The sequence below is a fragment of the Aquarana catesbeiana genome, linkage group LG06, assembly GCF_042186555.1.
Source record: "Aquarana catesbeiana isolate 2022-GZ linkage group LG06, ASM4218655v1, whole genome shotgun sequence".
NCBI classification, from domain to species: domain Eukaryota; kingdom Metazoa; phylum Chordata; class Amphibia; order Anura; family Ranidae; genus Aquarana; species Aquarana catesbeiana.
The window spans coordinates 46,643,097-46,660,023 of NC_133329.1; the positions used below are offsets into that span (position 1 = coordinate 46,643,097).

Consider the following 16,927-nt stretch of genomic DNA (forward strand, 5'->3'; position numbering starts at 1 on the left):
GTTTTTAAACAGGAACGCAGGAGATGTTCTCTGTGATGTTGACCAAGGCGAAGGCAGAGCTCCTCTGGACTGGAAGGCTTAAGTAGGCAGGACTGACTAGCAGTATATCAGCAACAGCTGAGTAACCGTGGAGAGATAGGAGCTGGCAATTAGCCGACAGCTAAGCGCCCAGCTCAGAGAAGGAAGGGCTGAGTCCAGCCCTGACACTATCGCTTCCTGAAACATTGGACTTGTAATCAATTGTAATAAACCCATTCATGCTGCACTTAGCTGGCGCCCCTTGTGTTTCTTTTTTCAGCCACAGCAGCTGTATCCCTCACCTAAGGTCAATACACTGCGCCTAACATCTCTCAAGACAATTACCTACTCATCCATCAGTACACCAGGCTTTTGCATTGCAGGAAACTGTAGACACCAGTATGCAGATAATAGACAATACATCTTACCATGAGGCTAGTCAATTATCTCCTACCAAGTTAACTGTTCAACAGCTGCAACCCAACACAGCAATCAACTCTGAATCAGTGTCAGGTATGAATGCCCTTGCACCACCTTATCTCCCATAGTCAATAAATCTCAGCACACCAGTCATGGTAAGTAGCTTTGTTCTGCAGGCAGCTGTGCATCCAAGATCTGAAAACACAGACATGCCACAGTTTGCTAAATACATGTTTCACAAAGAGCTCACCAAGGTTCAATGACAAACCTGAAAACTACAGAGGATGGAAAATCCCCTTCAAAGCCACCATAAATGAACTAGATGTCACTACATAATTGATGGATTGATTTGATTATGAGGTGGCAAGGTATTCAATCTCCTGAACATATCAAAAACACAAAGTGGTTGTAAAGCTCAGTCATAAAATCTGAACAAAGTACATAAATCTGTAGCATTTACTTGTTTCTCTCTGAAGCTCTAAGTGCCTTTTCTCTCTGGTGCTTTGTTCCTCTGTTATCAGCATGAGTCACTTCTGAGAAGTTTTCCCAACACATAAGATACATTTGTGTCTTCTGTGCTTTGTGAAAAGGAGTGTGTTCCTTTCCTCCAATCAGCTCTCACACAGTGTCTCAGTGCTCTAACTGCAGCTCCCACCCCCTCCTCTGTCTGACAAATGCAGAACGATTTTACCTGAAATCAGCTCTTTTGAAGGGATGTACAAAATAGAAGACTGCAGATAAACAAGTATAACCTATTTTTTTCAACTCTTTGTATCATCTGAGGCTGTTCACTTTACTGGGTATATGAGAGACAAGGGTGTGGATACAGACCAAACATAGACATGGCCATATTTGGTTGGTAATATAATCACCATTCCTTCCTTTTGCTTAGATGGCCAGGAAACTGGTACTACCTGCACCTGTTTGTATCCTTAACAACCATTGACAGTGGGACTACACTCCTGGCCACTTTATTATTGCTTGGTAACACAAATTGCTAACCAGCCAATCCCATGGCAGCTATCAGACTGCTACGAACCTGACTGGTGAATCCGCTTGGGCAGAGGATGGTCTCCCTTATGTATCCAACTCATGGCCCCTGGTAGAGAGGACAGATAGCACTGAAGTACGGAATAGTATGAGAGCCTGGTAATGAGGATCCTGATGCTGGAAGTAGGGGATCTTCAGACAGCCAGATGGTAGACAGGAACACAGGCAACGGGTGCTGAGCAGGAGCAGAGCAGGCAAGTCCGGGTTCAGGCCGGGTTCAGCAATGGGCGGGCAGCAAGGTACAGCAGAGTAGGCAGAAGCGGAGTCAATCACGCCGAGGTCAGGTGCAGGCAGAAATCCAGGGAGTCCGAGAGGCAAGCCAAGTCGTCAGGAGATCAGAACACAGATACGGGTACAGGAGCAAGGTCATGGGAAGCTGATGATCAGGCAGCACGCGCAAAGGGTGCTGCAGAACTAAATAGACCAGTCGGCGCCAAACAGTGCGCACATGTGTGCGTCACCCACATGCGCGTGCACACCGGCGCCCATAGGAGCACGCGGACAAGTGCCCACAGGAACACGCGTCCGCGCACCAGGGCCAGCCGGCACATGCACACCAGTGCCCACAGGGGACACGCGCAACAACACGCACCAGAGCGGCCAGCAAGTCATCCAGCCAGGTAACCTCTCTGACAGCAGCAATTCAATGCATTTAGGCATCTAGATCAGGTTAGGATGATTTGCTAGAGTTCAAACCGAGCATGAGAATGGGGCAGAAATGGGATTTAAGTGACTTTGAAAGTGGCATGGTTGTTGATGCCAGACGAGCTGGTCTGAGTATTTCAAAAACTACTGATCTACTGGGATTTTCACGCACCACCATCTCTCAGATTTACAGAGAATGGTCCGAAAAAGAAAAAATATCCAGTGAGCGGCAGTTGTGTGGAGGAAAATGCCTTGTTGATGTCAGAGGTCAGAGAAGAATGGGCAGTAACTTAAATAACCACTTGTTACATCCAAGGTATGCAGAATACCATCTCTGAATGCACAACAAATTGAACCTTGAAGCAGATGGGCTACAGAAGCAGAAGACCACACCGGGTGCCACTCCTGTAAGCTAAGAACAGGAAACTGAGGCTACATTTAGAACAGGCTCACCAAAATTGGACAATAGAAGGAAAACGTTGCCTGGTCTGATGAGTCTTAATTTCAGCTGCGACATTCAGATGGTGGGGTCAGAATTTGGTGTAAACATAAAAGCATGGATCCATCCTGCCTTGTATCAATGGTTCAGGCTGGTGGTGGTGTAATGGTGTGGGGGATATTTTCTTGGCATACTTTGAGCCCCTTAACACCAATTGAGCATCTTTTAAATGCCACGTCCTAGCTGAGTATTGTTGCTGATCATGTCCATACCCAGTGCTGGGACTAGGTCATCTAGAGCCCAGGGCGAATGTACCAAACTGCACCCCCTGCCAAGATACATGAGCATTATGTGTCAGCAAAAAACCCCCCCAAAAATGAGCACTAATCTGCATAATTACCCCCTAAGCATGAATGTCCCCTCCTTTCAGTACAAATCTGCCCCTCCTGCTGAATTCCTCCCTCCCAGAACAAATATTTGCCCCCCATCTCCCAAATCCCCCCAGCACAAATGCACCCCCCCAGACTAGCATAAATCCTCTACCATTAAAATTTCCCCTCCATCATGTTGCTTAAAATTTTTGTAATGGTATCCTAATAGAGCTTGTTACATACACCACACCATGTCATGGGCAAAGAGAGTGGGCAGGGAGGACAAATCCTCTAAAATAAAATATAAGCATAAACATAAACTGTATTCTAACATCTATATTCATACCTAGCAAAAACTACCAAGAAGACTGCTAATTCACCAGTGTAATGTTTGTCAGCCGGTCCGGTGGAGGAGAAGCCTGGGGAGCCAGGGGGGATTACCTCAGTGTCCCCCCCAAAGAGAAAACAGACTCCTATTTGATGATGGTGGTAAAGTAAACTTACTGGGGATATCAGAGAAATGGGGGCTAGGGAAGGAAAAGAAGGAAGGGGTGGGGGGAGGAAAGGGGAGGAAAAGGAACAAAGGAAAAAGGAAACGGAGGGAGAGGGAAGGGGGGGAGGGGAAGGAAGAAGGAAGGAGAACGGGAAAAGGGGGGGAGAAAAAAAAGGGAGAGGAGGTAAAAAAGGGGTGAGAGAAAGGGGAATGGGAAAGACTAGTGGAGAGAAAAAAAGAAGGGTGAGAAAAGAGGGAAAGAGAGAAAGAGAGGGGAGAGGGAAGGGAGTCAGAAACAGGAAAACCAAATAGGTTAGGGAAGGAGGGAAGGAAAAAGAGGGGAAGGAAAGAAGGGGGTGGAAGGAAGTGTAGGAGGGGGGGAGTGAGAAAGGGGAAAGTGGGGGGAAGGGAAAGAGGAGGGAGGGGGAAGAAAAAAGGTGGGGGGGTGAGGAGCAAAAAAATCTAGCCTTAAATTATCAAAAGGGGCCAGAACTGGGTCAAAAGAGGGTCCCAGGTTACAAGAGGCAAAATTGAAGAGTAAATCAAACGACACCTATGTTTTTGCTTATTCTTGCAGCATGGATTGAACCGTGGACAAATCTATATGAAAACCAATAAAAGGTTATTAAATCACTATAAGTAAAGTGAACCCAGAAGGTAGAACACAGATAGAGGAAATGTACTAAAAATTTGGGAAAACGCATGTAATGAGTCCGGAGGCTGCACACCGCAAGGAATATATAGAAAAAAGGAAGAGTTCACCCAGGGGGTTTTTAACAACATGGTGTATTAGTCAAAGGAGTTGAAGATATAATAAAATCAAATCATTTCTTTTATTTATACCCCTATGGGTACTCATATGGATGTCAATTTTATAATTGTATACAATGTACTGTATTGTTGACTTTTACTAACATTGATGGTACATTTCTTAGACTTCCTGTAACCAGAGTTTATAATTTTATGAATTTAATTCATTTATATCTTGATTCATTGTATAAAAAAAAGAAATGATTTGATTTTATGATATCTTCATCTCCTTTGACTAATATACCATGTTGCTAAAAAAAAACCCTGGGGGAACTCTTCCTTTTTTCTATGTACTAGAAATTTAATCCCTTTTTAAAGGGTTCCTCACCTAAATTAAAGGCTTGCTGGTTGTGCATACTTCCTCAGCTGTGCCTTCAAATGAATGACCAGCCACATGCAAGCAGCCATGGGTGGAGGTATTTCTATGTATAAGGGAGTCTCTTTTAATTGCAGGGGGAGGGTGGAGAAATCCCTGATACCGCCCCTGTCACCCGGATCAAAAGTCCAGGATGGCCATATTGAATCCAGAGGGGTGGGAGCGGGCTCATCTGTCCACTGACTTTCCAGTATGGGATGTAGACTAAGGCAGTGGTATACACCCCGTGAAAGTCCCTCTCCAGTGCGTACCACCCACCAAGTAGGCGGTGTGTTGGGTTTCTCCCAGCTGGTCACCATTAAGTTTACTTTACCACCATCATCACATAGGAGTCTGTTTTCTCTTTGAGGGGACACAGAGTTAATCCCCATGGGCTCCCCAGGCTTCTCCTCCAGCGGACCGGCTGACAAAAACTACACTGGTGAATTAGCAGTCTTCTTGGTAGTTTTCTAGGTATGAATATAGATGTTAGAATACAGTTTATGTTTATACTTACATTTTACTTGAGAGGATTTGTCCTCCCTGCCCACTCTCTTTGCACATGACATGCTGTGGTGTATGTAACAAGCTCTATTAGGATACCATTACAAAAATTCAATATATTGAAAGTTTTTAATGTTTAATATTTCATGGTAATATAATTATTTGCTAATGTTTATATACGTTATTTGTCAATAATATGTTTGTATATCTTTCCAGTATTTGTACAAATTTGTGTTCCAATCTAAGGCCCTGATGAAGCGGGACTCCCCACGAAACGCATAGGCCAGTTTTTTGATTCTTCAGCCAGGACCCACACACCCTGGATAAACTTACAGTAACTATGGTTTTATCCAGTTGTATTCAACTTTTTTTAAAGCTAACCATTTGTATATGGAAATTAAAGATTTTTTTAAAGCCTATTTGGTATGTGTATTTATTAGACCCTGCAAGGTACATGTAAAGTCCCACCCAATTTTTGTTATCATTCAGTACAAAAACTAATGTGTCATCACTCTCATTTTTCCCACCCTGTAGTCTTATCCTCACCTCAGGGAGTGTGAGCTAACAATTGGGTTTGGTCAAACAGTGCTTGCGAGCCTCACCTGGGCTTAAACATAAAGATGGATCTCCAGACTCCTATATCGATCCTCAGATCAGTGTCCCAGATACATGTAGACAAAAAATAGGCTCCGATAGTGCTTATAATGTTTAAAAACCAACTCCTTTATTTAAAAATCATAAAATGGATACTCGCATGTACCTGGTGCTTCCAGCGCACCAGGCTATATTGCACATTCAATAGATATGTGTCCTCAAACAGCCACACAACTGCTATATTCCCACAACTACTTGCTCCTCATGAAGCTGCGGTTGCCTCCACCGCCCTTGCCCCTCCCCTACGTGTGACAACACAGGGATATCGTGTCTTCCTCAGGGAAGGCAAATCCCCCATCTCCAAATTTCCCCTCCTAGCACAAATCCCCCACCAATCATCCCTATTTCCCACCCCCCAAATCACCACTCCTAGCACACACACACCAAATTTCTCCTAGAACAGTTCTTACTACCTGCCGCCCCCCAATCTCCTTACAGGGACCTCCCACCACACATGATACCACAGTGCCCAGGGCAGCTTCCCCTCCTGCCCACCCCTTGTCCCGGTCCTGAGTGTACCTATCTTCTGATGGCTCCTTCCAGCAGGATAATGCTCCATGTCACAAAGCTCAAATCATCTCAACACTGGACAATGAGGTCCCTGTACTCCAATCATCTCACCACTGGACAATGAGGTCACTGTACTCCAATGGCCTCCATACTCACTAGATCTCAATCCAATCCCTTTGGGATGTGGTGGAACGGGAGATCGGCATCATGGATGTGCAGCCGACCAATCTGCAGCAACTGCGTGATGCTATCATGTCACTATGGAGCAAAATCTCTGAGGAATGTTTTCTACACCTTGTTGAATCTATGCCACGAAGAATGAAGGCAGTTCTGAAGGAAAAAGGGGGTCCAACCCCATACTAGCAAGGTGTACCTAATAAAGTGGCTGGTGAGTGTATATAAGTGGTAGTATTACTGCTAATATTGTATATCGAAAACTCCAGAGCAAAGGTGGAAAAATCTATATATGCAGTGAATATGAATACAGATATTTTAAATATTAAATATTGCTGCTGGCATTACCCAGTTTTCACACCTGCACCTATGTGGTTCAATAAATGATAATATATGCCGGTGCAATATAAAGGTATAAATGAATAAAGTGCCATCCATGCTGCAATGTATTTATCTGTGCAAAGTAAATAAAGTGCGTTTTTTAGCCACTGATTGTGTACAAGATTTTTGTTTGCAGTGTATCGTGCCTGTATATTTAATGGATCATATACACTATTTATACAATCAATAATATTCAACAATCATTAATTATTAGTCATTACATATACACACCTTTTTGAAAGGCCCCAGAGGCTGCAACACCTAAGCAAGAGGCACCACTAACCAAACACTGCCATGAAGACCAAGGAACTCTCCAAACAAGTAAGGGACAATGTTGTTGAGAAGAACAAGTCAGGGTTAGGTTATAAAAAATATCCAAATCTTTGATGATCCCTAGGAGCACCATCAACTCTATCATAACCAAATGAAAAGAACATGGCACAACAGCAAACCTGCCAAGAGACGGCCGCACACCAAAACTCACAGACCGGACAAGGAGGGCATTAATCAGAGAGGCAGCACAGAGACCTAAGGTAACCCTGGAGGAGCTGCAGAGTTCCACAGCAGAGACTGGAGAATCTGTACATAGGACGACAATAAGCAGTACGCTCCATAGAGTTGGGCTTTATGGCAGAGTGGCCAGAAGAAAGCCATTACTTTCAGGAAAAAACAAAATGCCACGTTTTGAGTTTGCTAAAAGGCATGTGGGAGATTCCGAAAATGTATGGAGGAAGGTGCTCTGGTCTGATGAGACTAAAATTGAACTTTTTGTCCATCAAAAAAAATGCTATGTCTGGCGCAAACCCAACACATCACATCACCCAAAGAACACCATCCCCACAGTGAAACATGGTGGTGGCAGCATCATGCTGTGGGGATGTTTTTGGGCTTTCGGTTTTTGGGTTGAAGCCAGGTAGAGGCACCCGTAGATATATGTGAGTAGGAGTTTTTTTCCTTTCTCCAATCAGTAGGGGAAAGGAGATTGGCCTTAAGTACCATTAGGGGTAAGATTAGCCCCTATCCATTTTTTTTTCAGAGGCCGTTGTTTCTCACTCCTTGATTCATACTTCATACAGGGTGGAACGCAGACCGTCCCGCCTGTCAAGCCACTCTTGTGTCCTTGGGACTTGAATTTGCTCTTGACTGTCCTTGCAGAGGCCATCTTTTGAACCAATTATTAGTCCTTGACTCGGAAGGTGGCTTCTTTGGTTGCTATCACCTCAGCAAGTGGAGTATCAGAGCTGACGGCTCTCTCATGCAAGGAGCCGTTCTTGGTCTTACATCATAAGGTGATGTTGCGTCCTCATCCATCTTTATTGCCTAGAGTCGTTTCTAGTTTTTACTTAAATCAGGACAGTGTCTTGACTTTTCTAATCCTCAGTTGGCAGGAGTAAGATCGCTGCATACTCTGGAGGTAGTTCAGGCGGTCAGGATTTACTTAAATTGTCAGCGCAGGTCAGGAATCCTGGTTTGTGCTGCCAGCAGAGCCCAGGAAGGGCAGTCAGCTATTAAGTTAACAATTTTTTCATTGGATCCGCCAGTTAAATATTCAAGCCTTTGGCTTGAAAGGGCATGGTCCCCACCCCTTTTTGGAAGAGTGCTTGCTACCAGGTGTGTGGGGGCATCTTAGGCCATCCACCATCAGGTGTCCGTGGCTCAGGTTTTTAAGACCAGTACATGGTCCTTGGTTCATACATTCACAGGATTTTACCAGATGGATATCAAAGCTACGGAGTATACTGCTTTGGCCACAGTATGCTACGGGTGACAGAATAAGTCCTTCTCGGGTGGCGGTTTCTGTGATTGATTGTGTCTCCCTAGCCTCAAGGACATTGCTTTAGGACATCCCACATAGTAATTATTATGGCTGCCCTGTGTCCCGTGATGTACGATAAAGAAAAATTGATTTTTCCTACAGCTTACCTGTAAAATCCTTTTCTTGGAGTACATCATGGGATACAGAGGCCCCCCCCTCTTTTTTGGGGATATTTATTACTTTGCTACAAAAATTAGGTACTTCCTGTGTAGGAGGGGTTATATACGGGAGGACTTCCTGTTTGATTAATCTGCCAGTGTGGTGCATAACCCATATAGTCATTATTATGACTGCTCTGTGTCCCATGATGTACTCCAAGAAAAGGATTTTTCAGGTAAGCTGTAGGAAAAATCCAATTATTAATAAATACTTTTAAATTGCGCAGGCATATATTATCATTTACAACTGCTATTATACCTGACGTTTGGCTCCTGCCAGATAAATGTTTGGGTTTTGTTGTCTCTTTGTTTTGATTGAACCCTAAACTTTTATATCTGCTGGAGAGCCAATAAGAAATGTCCATGTCACACAGGCAGACACTTGAAGAAGGACCTTCCCACTTTGCAGTCTAGAAGATAGAATACTTAGAACCAGGAGTGTCACATGACCACAGATTGTAAGTAAAAGGGGCTTTAGTATCAGGATTTTGATTTAAACGAACATGGAGATTGTCTAGGGGGTGGGTTAATGACCGGAGTCCAGCTTTAACACGCCAAATTTTTAGTAATCATTGTACTGGAATCATAGCTGTGATAAAGTGATTTTTGATCACCCTTATACAGAATATACTGTTGGACATGTATATGATGTACTGTACAAATGCATGTTACTCACCTTCTCTAAATATTCTCTGAATCTTACTCCTTATCTTAGGCTCTTTTAGATCTTTAAGAATCCCCAAGATTTTTTCTCTCCCGAGTTTTTCATTGTAGCACTTGAAGATTAACTCAACAACTTGCTTCCTGAGTTTATTGTTCAGATTTTCCATCGTAATTTCTTCAGCTTCACCTGGAGGCTTCATGTTGCAAAGATTCATCTTAAATTGTCTCCATTTTCCTACTGGAAGCTTTTTCAGATTTTTTGCTACTTTGTCTTGCTTTTTCATAGGTAGGCTGGTAAATGCTAAACTCTGCCAATAAAATAAATCAGCATGAAAATAACATATTTAAAAATAACAGCGTAGAATTGTCACCATAAAATAAATTATTCTTCATAATAACAATTTCTATGAATGCTGATTTTTTTCAATAATTCGGAAATTCGAAAATTTGGATATTTCTGAATTAATGAATTTGTCTAAATTCGTTAAAAAATGAATTTGGAACGAAACTAATTGCACATGTCTAATAATGATATAAGTAATATGTAAGAATGTTATACATCCCAGGAGTCTTAAGGAGGAGGGGTTTTCTCAGCTAAGCACACCCTCCTGCCTGGATTCCTCTGCTAAGGGCAGATGGATTCCAGGAAGTAAATGCTATATGAATGATCTGCCCTTACTCAAGTAGACCACGACCAGAAATGCTAGGGGGTGCTTTTAAAAGTGATTTCTCAACAAAATAATGCATGGAGATATGGATGGATGGGGGAGTTTATGTTGGTTTGTAGTGCTCAGATGCAGGGTAGTGTCACTTTAACAGTTTTTATTTTATTTTTTGTTTTATATTTTTACATCATTATTTTTACATTATTTTAGATCACATCATACATGGTCAGAGAACATGATTACACAATGTGATAAACACAAACATATTTTCTGTTAGCTAAAAGCAGACTTTCTTTGTATATATGATGGGGTTTGTATTTCTTTTTGTTGCCTCGAGAATGAAGGTTCCATAAAATCAGCCCTGATGAAGCAGACATTCTGAATGCCCGTGAAATGCATTGGCTTTACAAATCTACAAATAATAAACACATCTCTGATCAGAATTGATCTGTTGCTTTTCCTGATAATTGACCACTTTGAAGTGGAGACTTTCTAGATTTCAACACTTCTGTCTTTGATAGAAACGCACGGCAACCGCTACCCACCCAAAACTAAGATATACATTTTGTTGCCTTGATCTGTGTTTGTATTATGGCAGAGAGAAGTGACAGCACAGATGATTAGTGTAGGTATTTGTGTTACTCACCTTACTGATATCTTCCACAATTAACATCTTTATTTCGGTTTTGCCCATACGGTCAAGAACTTCATTGACTGTTGCTTGTGCGTGTTCCATAGTATGGCGGCTAATGATGAGGTCAACCATTTCCTTCACAGATTTACCTTTAATATCCTTCATCAGAATTTTGCTTCCTCTAAAACGCTCTATTAAACAAAGAAAGTATTGAAATCCTCCTATGTCCTCTCCCAGTATTTTCAGATGGGTTGCCATGATGTTGCTTATTTCCTTTTCCATTCTGGTGTTGGGCAGAGATTTTCTCGACTGTGAAGATCCTGGAATAGAGACATAGATGTAGGAATCTGAACACATACAGTACATGAAAGGCCAGTTCATCCAAAACTAATATTTTAATGTCTTAGAAGCTGGTAGATTGAACCCCCTCCAGTGTTCCAAATTGATCTCTATGAACTCTCCTGTTTCGATTCTCACTACTACTGCTAGAGGGGTCTCACCAATCATGTTGCATTCTTTACAATGTAGAATAAACAAAACATTTAAAACACTGAAAGAAACAGCAGGTGGGGGGGAGATAAGAACTGAACCTTCTATCCTTATTAATATGTTTGTGTAGCAAGGTCCCAGGCCTCCTTCAGTCTAATGAGAACTTCCAGGGCCAAAAGACAGCTGACATCCTTCTGTATATGGTGGGTTGTGAGGCATGGTGGGTGCAAGGTGGATAAAGTTATTGGGCGCCAGACACTTTTTGATTGCAAAAGAGATTTTTATTTCTCTTAACAAACTTTTTGGGGGAAAGAGGGTTAGGGCCAGGACACCCTTAGTTGCAAGTTCAATTGGCAGACTCAGAGACTTCAATAGGAGGACAGCCATGCAGGGAAAGGCATCCAGCAAGCCGCTACATCTGCATGTTAAGGAATGCTGTCTCCTATGGCAACAGTCTTTAACTGTTCCTAACACAAAGCGTAACAGTTCCTTTCACTTCTACTAAAATCTCTCCTTGTAGTTCTTCAGCCCACTGAGCTCCCGGTCTCTCACTAGACATACTGATTTACTGCCATTGAATCCCTTGAGCTCCTTCAATCTTCACAGTGGTATCTTCCTGGAGCATCACCCCCGCCTCTCTGCAGGGTCCCTAGCTTGGCACTCACGATACCTCTCAAGCTTCACCCTACTGGCCTGCTCGGCCCCTGGCTTGACACACAAGGCTGCTCTGCAAGCGTCACTTTCCTGGCTTGATACCCACTGAAGTTTCCCAATTCTTCACTATCCCCGGTTGGTGAGAATGCTCCCTTCTACCTCCAACCACGACAGCTTCTCCGGCTGGCTGAACCATAACTTTTGGTTGGACTGCAAGCCGCAATCCCAACCCTACGCTACTCTCTTGTTTCTGGATAGGCCCTCAGACAGTCTAGCAGCCAGATTTGCCTGGGATAGGCTCAATCTCTGGCCTAGCAGCTGGGGCAGTACAACACACATCCACCCAGACAGCTGTCCAGGTGGCACAGAACACATATCACCTGACTCCACCCAAATATATAGGTTCTCCCAGCAGGACAAGGGATCCAAGAAAACTCCTGCCCATTGGCTGAGATACCCCATATACCCATAACCTGACCTTGCATTGCCCTTCTCGTATCCAGTACCACCAAGTACCCAGCCACCTAGTGGTAGAAAAGAAAAGTGCAACAAGGCCAAACTTAGGGAGAAATCAATGGATCTTTAACAATCGACCAGGATAATTATTCCTGGCAAGTAAATTTTGGGGAGCAACCCTGCCTAAACTCCAGGGTGCTACATTTGTATAGATACTATAGACACTTTAATAGTATTCAAAATTAAAAACTAAATATCTTTCTCGTACATCACGGGACACAGAGTCTCAGTAATTACTGATGGGTTATATGGGTATCACTAGGTGATTGGACACTGGCACACCCTAGACAGGAAGTTCAACCCCCTATAAAATCCCTCCCCTTACTGGCAGTGCCTCAGTTTTTTCGCCAGTGTCTTAGGTGTTGGTTTATGAGTAAAGATGTGCTGTGCTGAGCTCCACTGGAATATCCTATACTGGGGCAAGCCATGCAACCAGATCCATTCGAAGTGACTTTTCCAGGCCGAATTGTATGGTACCCGGGCCTTGTGTCTGAAGAAACAATGTTTTACCTGTAACGCTTCTCTTTTTAGAGAGCTGGACCCCAGGATCCAGTATTTGTTTTTTTCAGCCATATCCCTGGCGTGGTGCTTTACAGGCCCAGAACTGCGGATCCCCCTATACATAGGGGGCCCCTGTCTCTAAAGGTTTTTCTCTAAACGGAGCCCACCGTGAGAGTTGAAGATTGGGTCTGTTACACAGAACCCTGCAGCTGGATAAGGTAAGGGAGACTCCTTAAGAATTTTTCTAGTTCTAATAGGTTTCTCCTTTAAGTAAATGTATGCTATGCCTATAGTCACCACCGGGGGCTGTCAAGAGCACATATCTTTCATGCTTGTTCAGTCTGTCTCGGTGTCCATGCTGTATGCTCATCTAAGCCATGCACCAGGTAGGATGTGGGTAGGGGGGTTTTCTCCTACAGGGATTCTCCCCCCACAGCTTAAGTTGTGCACAGGGAAGCGGTAGTATGCTACACCACCCGCCGCTGCCGCTCGCTGCCACCGCCATGATGGCGGCTTCCCATCCACCGGACCTCTTCCCTCCTCCACCCCAGCCTCCTCTCCAGGCTTGTCCCGAGGATCAGAGCCTCGGGTCACGCTGGAAATCGGTCTTTTTTTTGAAAGGACGAGGGGGGGCTGAAGGGGTGAACGGAGAAGGGGGGGCAGAACATTAATGCAACGTCGGCGTGGTTAGACGCCCACATCGCAGGCTACACACAAGCCATAAAGTGCATCCTTTTCAGATGCACACGGCCTATGGAGGGACACAGAGCAGACGGGAGCATGTGAGGTGGAAGACACAGGCATTCCCAAGGCAACATTTACTTAAGCACCAGACTAAAAACTTGGTAGCAGCAGCAGTTGCTGAACTACATTGCTCAGCAGTCAGTGCATTCTGGTAGTACCTCTGCCTTGTTGCTTGGCACTATGGGCAGAAGAAGTACAAGTACCCCCGAAGAATAGGGGCTCTAATGGTTCTTCCTCAGGCTCTGAGGACCCCCCTCTGCAGCACCTTCCCCCCCTGAAGGACCTGGGGAAGCTGGCCAGGGTGAGCCGTCGGGGTCAGAGGCTGCATCTGCTTCTGGCACTTCAGCCCCCGTGTACATTACTCAGGAGGTTTTTTCCTCAACCTTAAATGGATTAGAGGAAAGACTAGTGACCTTAATCGCATCTTTACTCAGTGGAAGAAAACGCACTAGGTCCCCCTCTGCCACCCAGGACCCTCAAACAGAGGAACTCTGGGAAAAAGGAGAGGAATCCCCCTCAGACAATCGGGATGAAACTGATGACTCCTCTTATGAGGAATCAAGTGTGGAAGAACCCTCTTCACCTTCTTAGGAAGAGAGGTTACTGGGGCAAATTCTTGCTGGATTGGTCCGCTCCACATTTAAGTTACCCGTATCTGAGTCAGTTAAAGAACCCTCCTCTTGTTTGGGTTCACTGAAACCTCCTCTAACTCTACATGCCTTTTCTGCTTCATGGTTTACTGGAAAAGCTATTTATTCTGAGTGGGTTCACTCAGATAAACATTTTTTCCCTCCTAAAAAGTTTTCAACACTTTATCCTATGGAGAAAAAATTTACAAAGATGGGGGTATACCGGCAATTGACGCCAGCATATCCTCCGTAAATAAAAGTCTGACTTGTCCTGTTAACAATGTTCAAATGCTCAGGGATCCAACTGAAAATGGAATTCCTGTTAAAAAACGTTTTTCGCCTTGGCAGGTTCAGTGGCTCAACCTGCAGTGGCAGCAATCGGTCTTTGTCAATACCTGAGAGACCATGTTAAACAGGTCCTCAAAGTTTTACCTGAACAGCAAGCCTGGGAGTGACTTCCAGCGGCTTTGTGTTTTGCAGTTCATGCAATCAGAGACTCTATCCTCCAGACCTCTTGCCTTACGCTTGGGTTGGTGCATATGCGTAGAGTCTTATGGTTGATAAATTGGTCAGCCAAATCACCATATAAGAAGCTTCTGGCTGGATTTCCTTTCATGGTGCAAAGCTGTTCGGAGAGGATTTGGACAATTATATCCAAAGGATCTCTTGACAGTTAAGAAAAGGAGTAAACGTCCCTCTTTTAAACGTGCTCTGTCTCCAGTGCCAATGGCATCAACCTCCAGGTAGTAGCGGTGGCCTCCTCCGTCAGGCTCAATAACTAAATTTCAGAGTCAACCCCAGGGACAAAAGAAGTCCTGGGGGAAGAAGTCTACAAGACAAAACGCTAAAGCCTCCTTATAAAGGGGTGCCCCCGCTTGCTCGGGTGGGGGGAAGACTGCTGCAATTCCCAAGGCTCTGGCAGGAGGTTTTTCAGGACAGATGGGTTATTTCCACAATAACTCTAGGTTACAAACGAGAGTTCCAAGAATTCCCCTCTCCTCGTTTTCTCAGATCAGATGTTTCCAGAGACCCAGAGAAAAAGAAGTCTCTCTTTCTAGCGCTGGAGTGACTTTTGTCGCAAAAGGTCATCGTGGTAGTTCCCATGCAAGAGCAGGGATTAGGGTTTTATTCCATCCTTTTCACGGTGCCAAAGCCAAATGGCGATGTCAGACCCATTCTAGATCTCAAAGATCCAAAATTGATTCCTAAAGGTACGGTCCTTTTGCATGGAATAGATTCCATCGGTAGTCTCCATCCTACAAGGAGGAGAACTTCTGGTGTCAATAGACATCAAGGTTGTACCTGTTTTACCTGCTCATCAAAAGTACCTGAGTTTTGAGGTAGAAGAACGCCACTTTCAGTTTGTAGCTCTGCCTTTCGGGCTAGCTACTGCACCTCGGGTGTTTACAAAAATCTTGGCCCCTCCTCTGGCCAGATTAAGGGCCCAAGGTATAACGGTAATAGCATACCTAGACGGTCTGCTCTTAATAGACCGGTCGGTAGCCCGCCTGGACCAAAACTTGGTCACCACAATCAACTACCTGGAATACCTAGGTTGGGTCCTCAACTTAGAGAAATCTTCTTTAAAACTAGTAAGAAGATTGGAGTATTTGGGTCTGGTCATAGATACAGCCCAGAAAGGGGTATTTTTTCCCCAGGCAAAGATCAGTGCCATAAAAGATCTGATTCAGGTAGTCAGGGCAAAGAAGGGTACTTCTATTCGCCTTTGTATGAGGCTGCTGGGGAAGATGGTGGCTTCATTCAAAGCAGTTCCCTATGCTCAGTATTCACTCAAGACTGCTGCAAAACAGTATCCTGTCTGCCTGGAACAAGAAGGTTCAGGCGTTAGATTTTCTGATGTGTCTGTCTCCTACAGTGCATCAGAGCCTCAGTTGGTGATTGATACCCGAGAATCTGCAAAAAGGGAAATCCTTTTAACCAGTTACCTGGAGAGTGGTAACAACAGATGCCAGTCTTTCCAGTTGGGGAGCAGTTCTGGAACAGTTAACTGTCCAAGGGAGATGGTCTAAGACCGAGAGGGCCTTACCCATCAACATTCTGGAGATCCGTGCGGCATATCTAGCCCTAAAGGCCTGGACCTGGACAGGTTACAGGGTTGCCCTGTCAGGATCCAGTCCGACAATGCCACAGCAGTGGCTTATATCAATCACCAAGGAGGCACCAGGAGTCATGCAGCTCAGAGAGAAGTAAACCAGATCTTAATCTGGGCGGAAAAGCATGCGCTGTGCATATCGGCAATCTTCATTCCGGGGGTAGAGAACTGGCAGGCGGACTACTTAAATCACCGGCAGTTAGTCCCAGGGGAATGGTCTCTTCACCCCGACATCTTTTTGGCCATATGCCAAAGATGGGGAGGCCCTGCTGAAAAGTATTGCATCAAAAATTGTAATTACACGCCCCTGTTAACCAGTAAGCCACCGCCCACCGTCATATGACGGTGGGACGAGGCTTCTGTTGTTCTGGGCGGACGTCATATGACGTCCTCGCCCTCCCGAGGCACTAGGGGGTGCGCGCGTACCCGCTGCGTCGCTCAGGACCCGGTGCGCGTGCCCGGCGGCCGCGATGTCCGCCGGGCACCCGCGATTGCCGGGTAACAGAGCAGGACTGTGGATC

The 16,927-nt window shown here is 44.7% G+C and overlaps 1 protein-coding gene across 6 annotated transcripts in view; it reads right to left on the bottom strand.

Annotated features, from left to right (window-relative positions):
• Positions 1-16,927, bottom strand: part of LOC141148368 (uncharacterized) — a 442,230-nt gene that overhangs the window by 125,315 nt on the left and 299,988 nt on the right. For all 6 annotated transcript variants that reach the window (XM_073635779.1, XM_073635781.1, XM_073635780.1 and 3 more), the window contains exons 9-10: positions 10,773-11,080; positions 9,475-9,769 (exon numbers count right to left, since the gene is read on the bottom strand). In XM_073635779.1, coding sequence (XP_073491880.1) covers positions 9,475-9,769; positions 10,773-11,080 — 603 coding nt within the window. The remainder of the gene's footprint in view (positions 1-9,474; positions 9,770-10,772; positions 11,081-16,927) is intronic.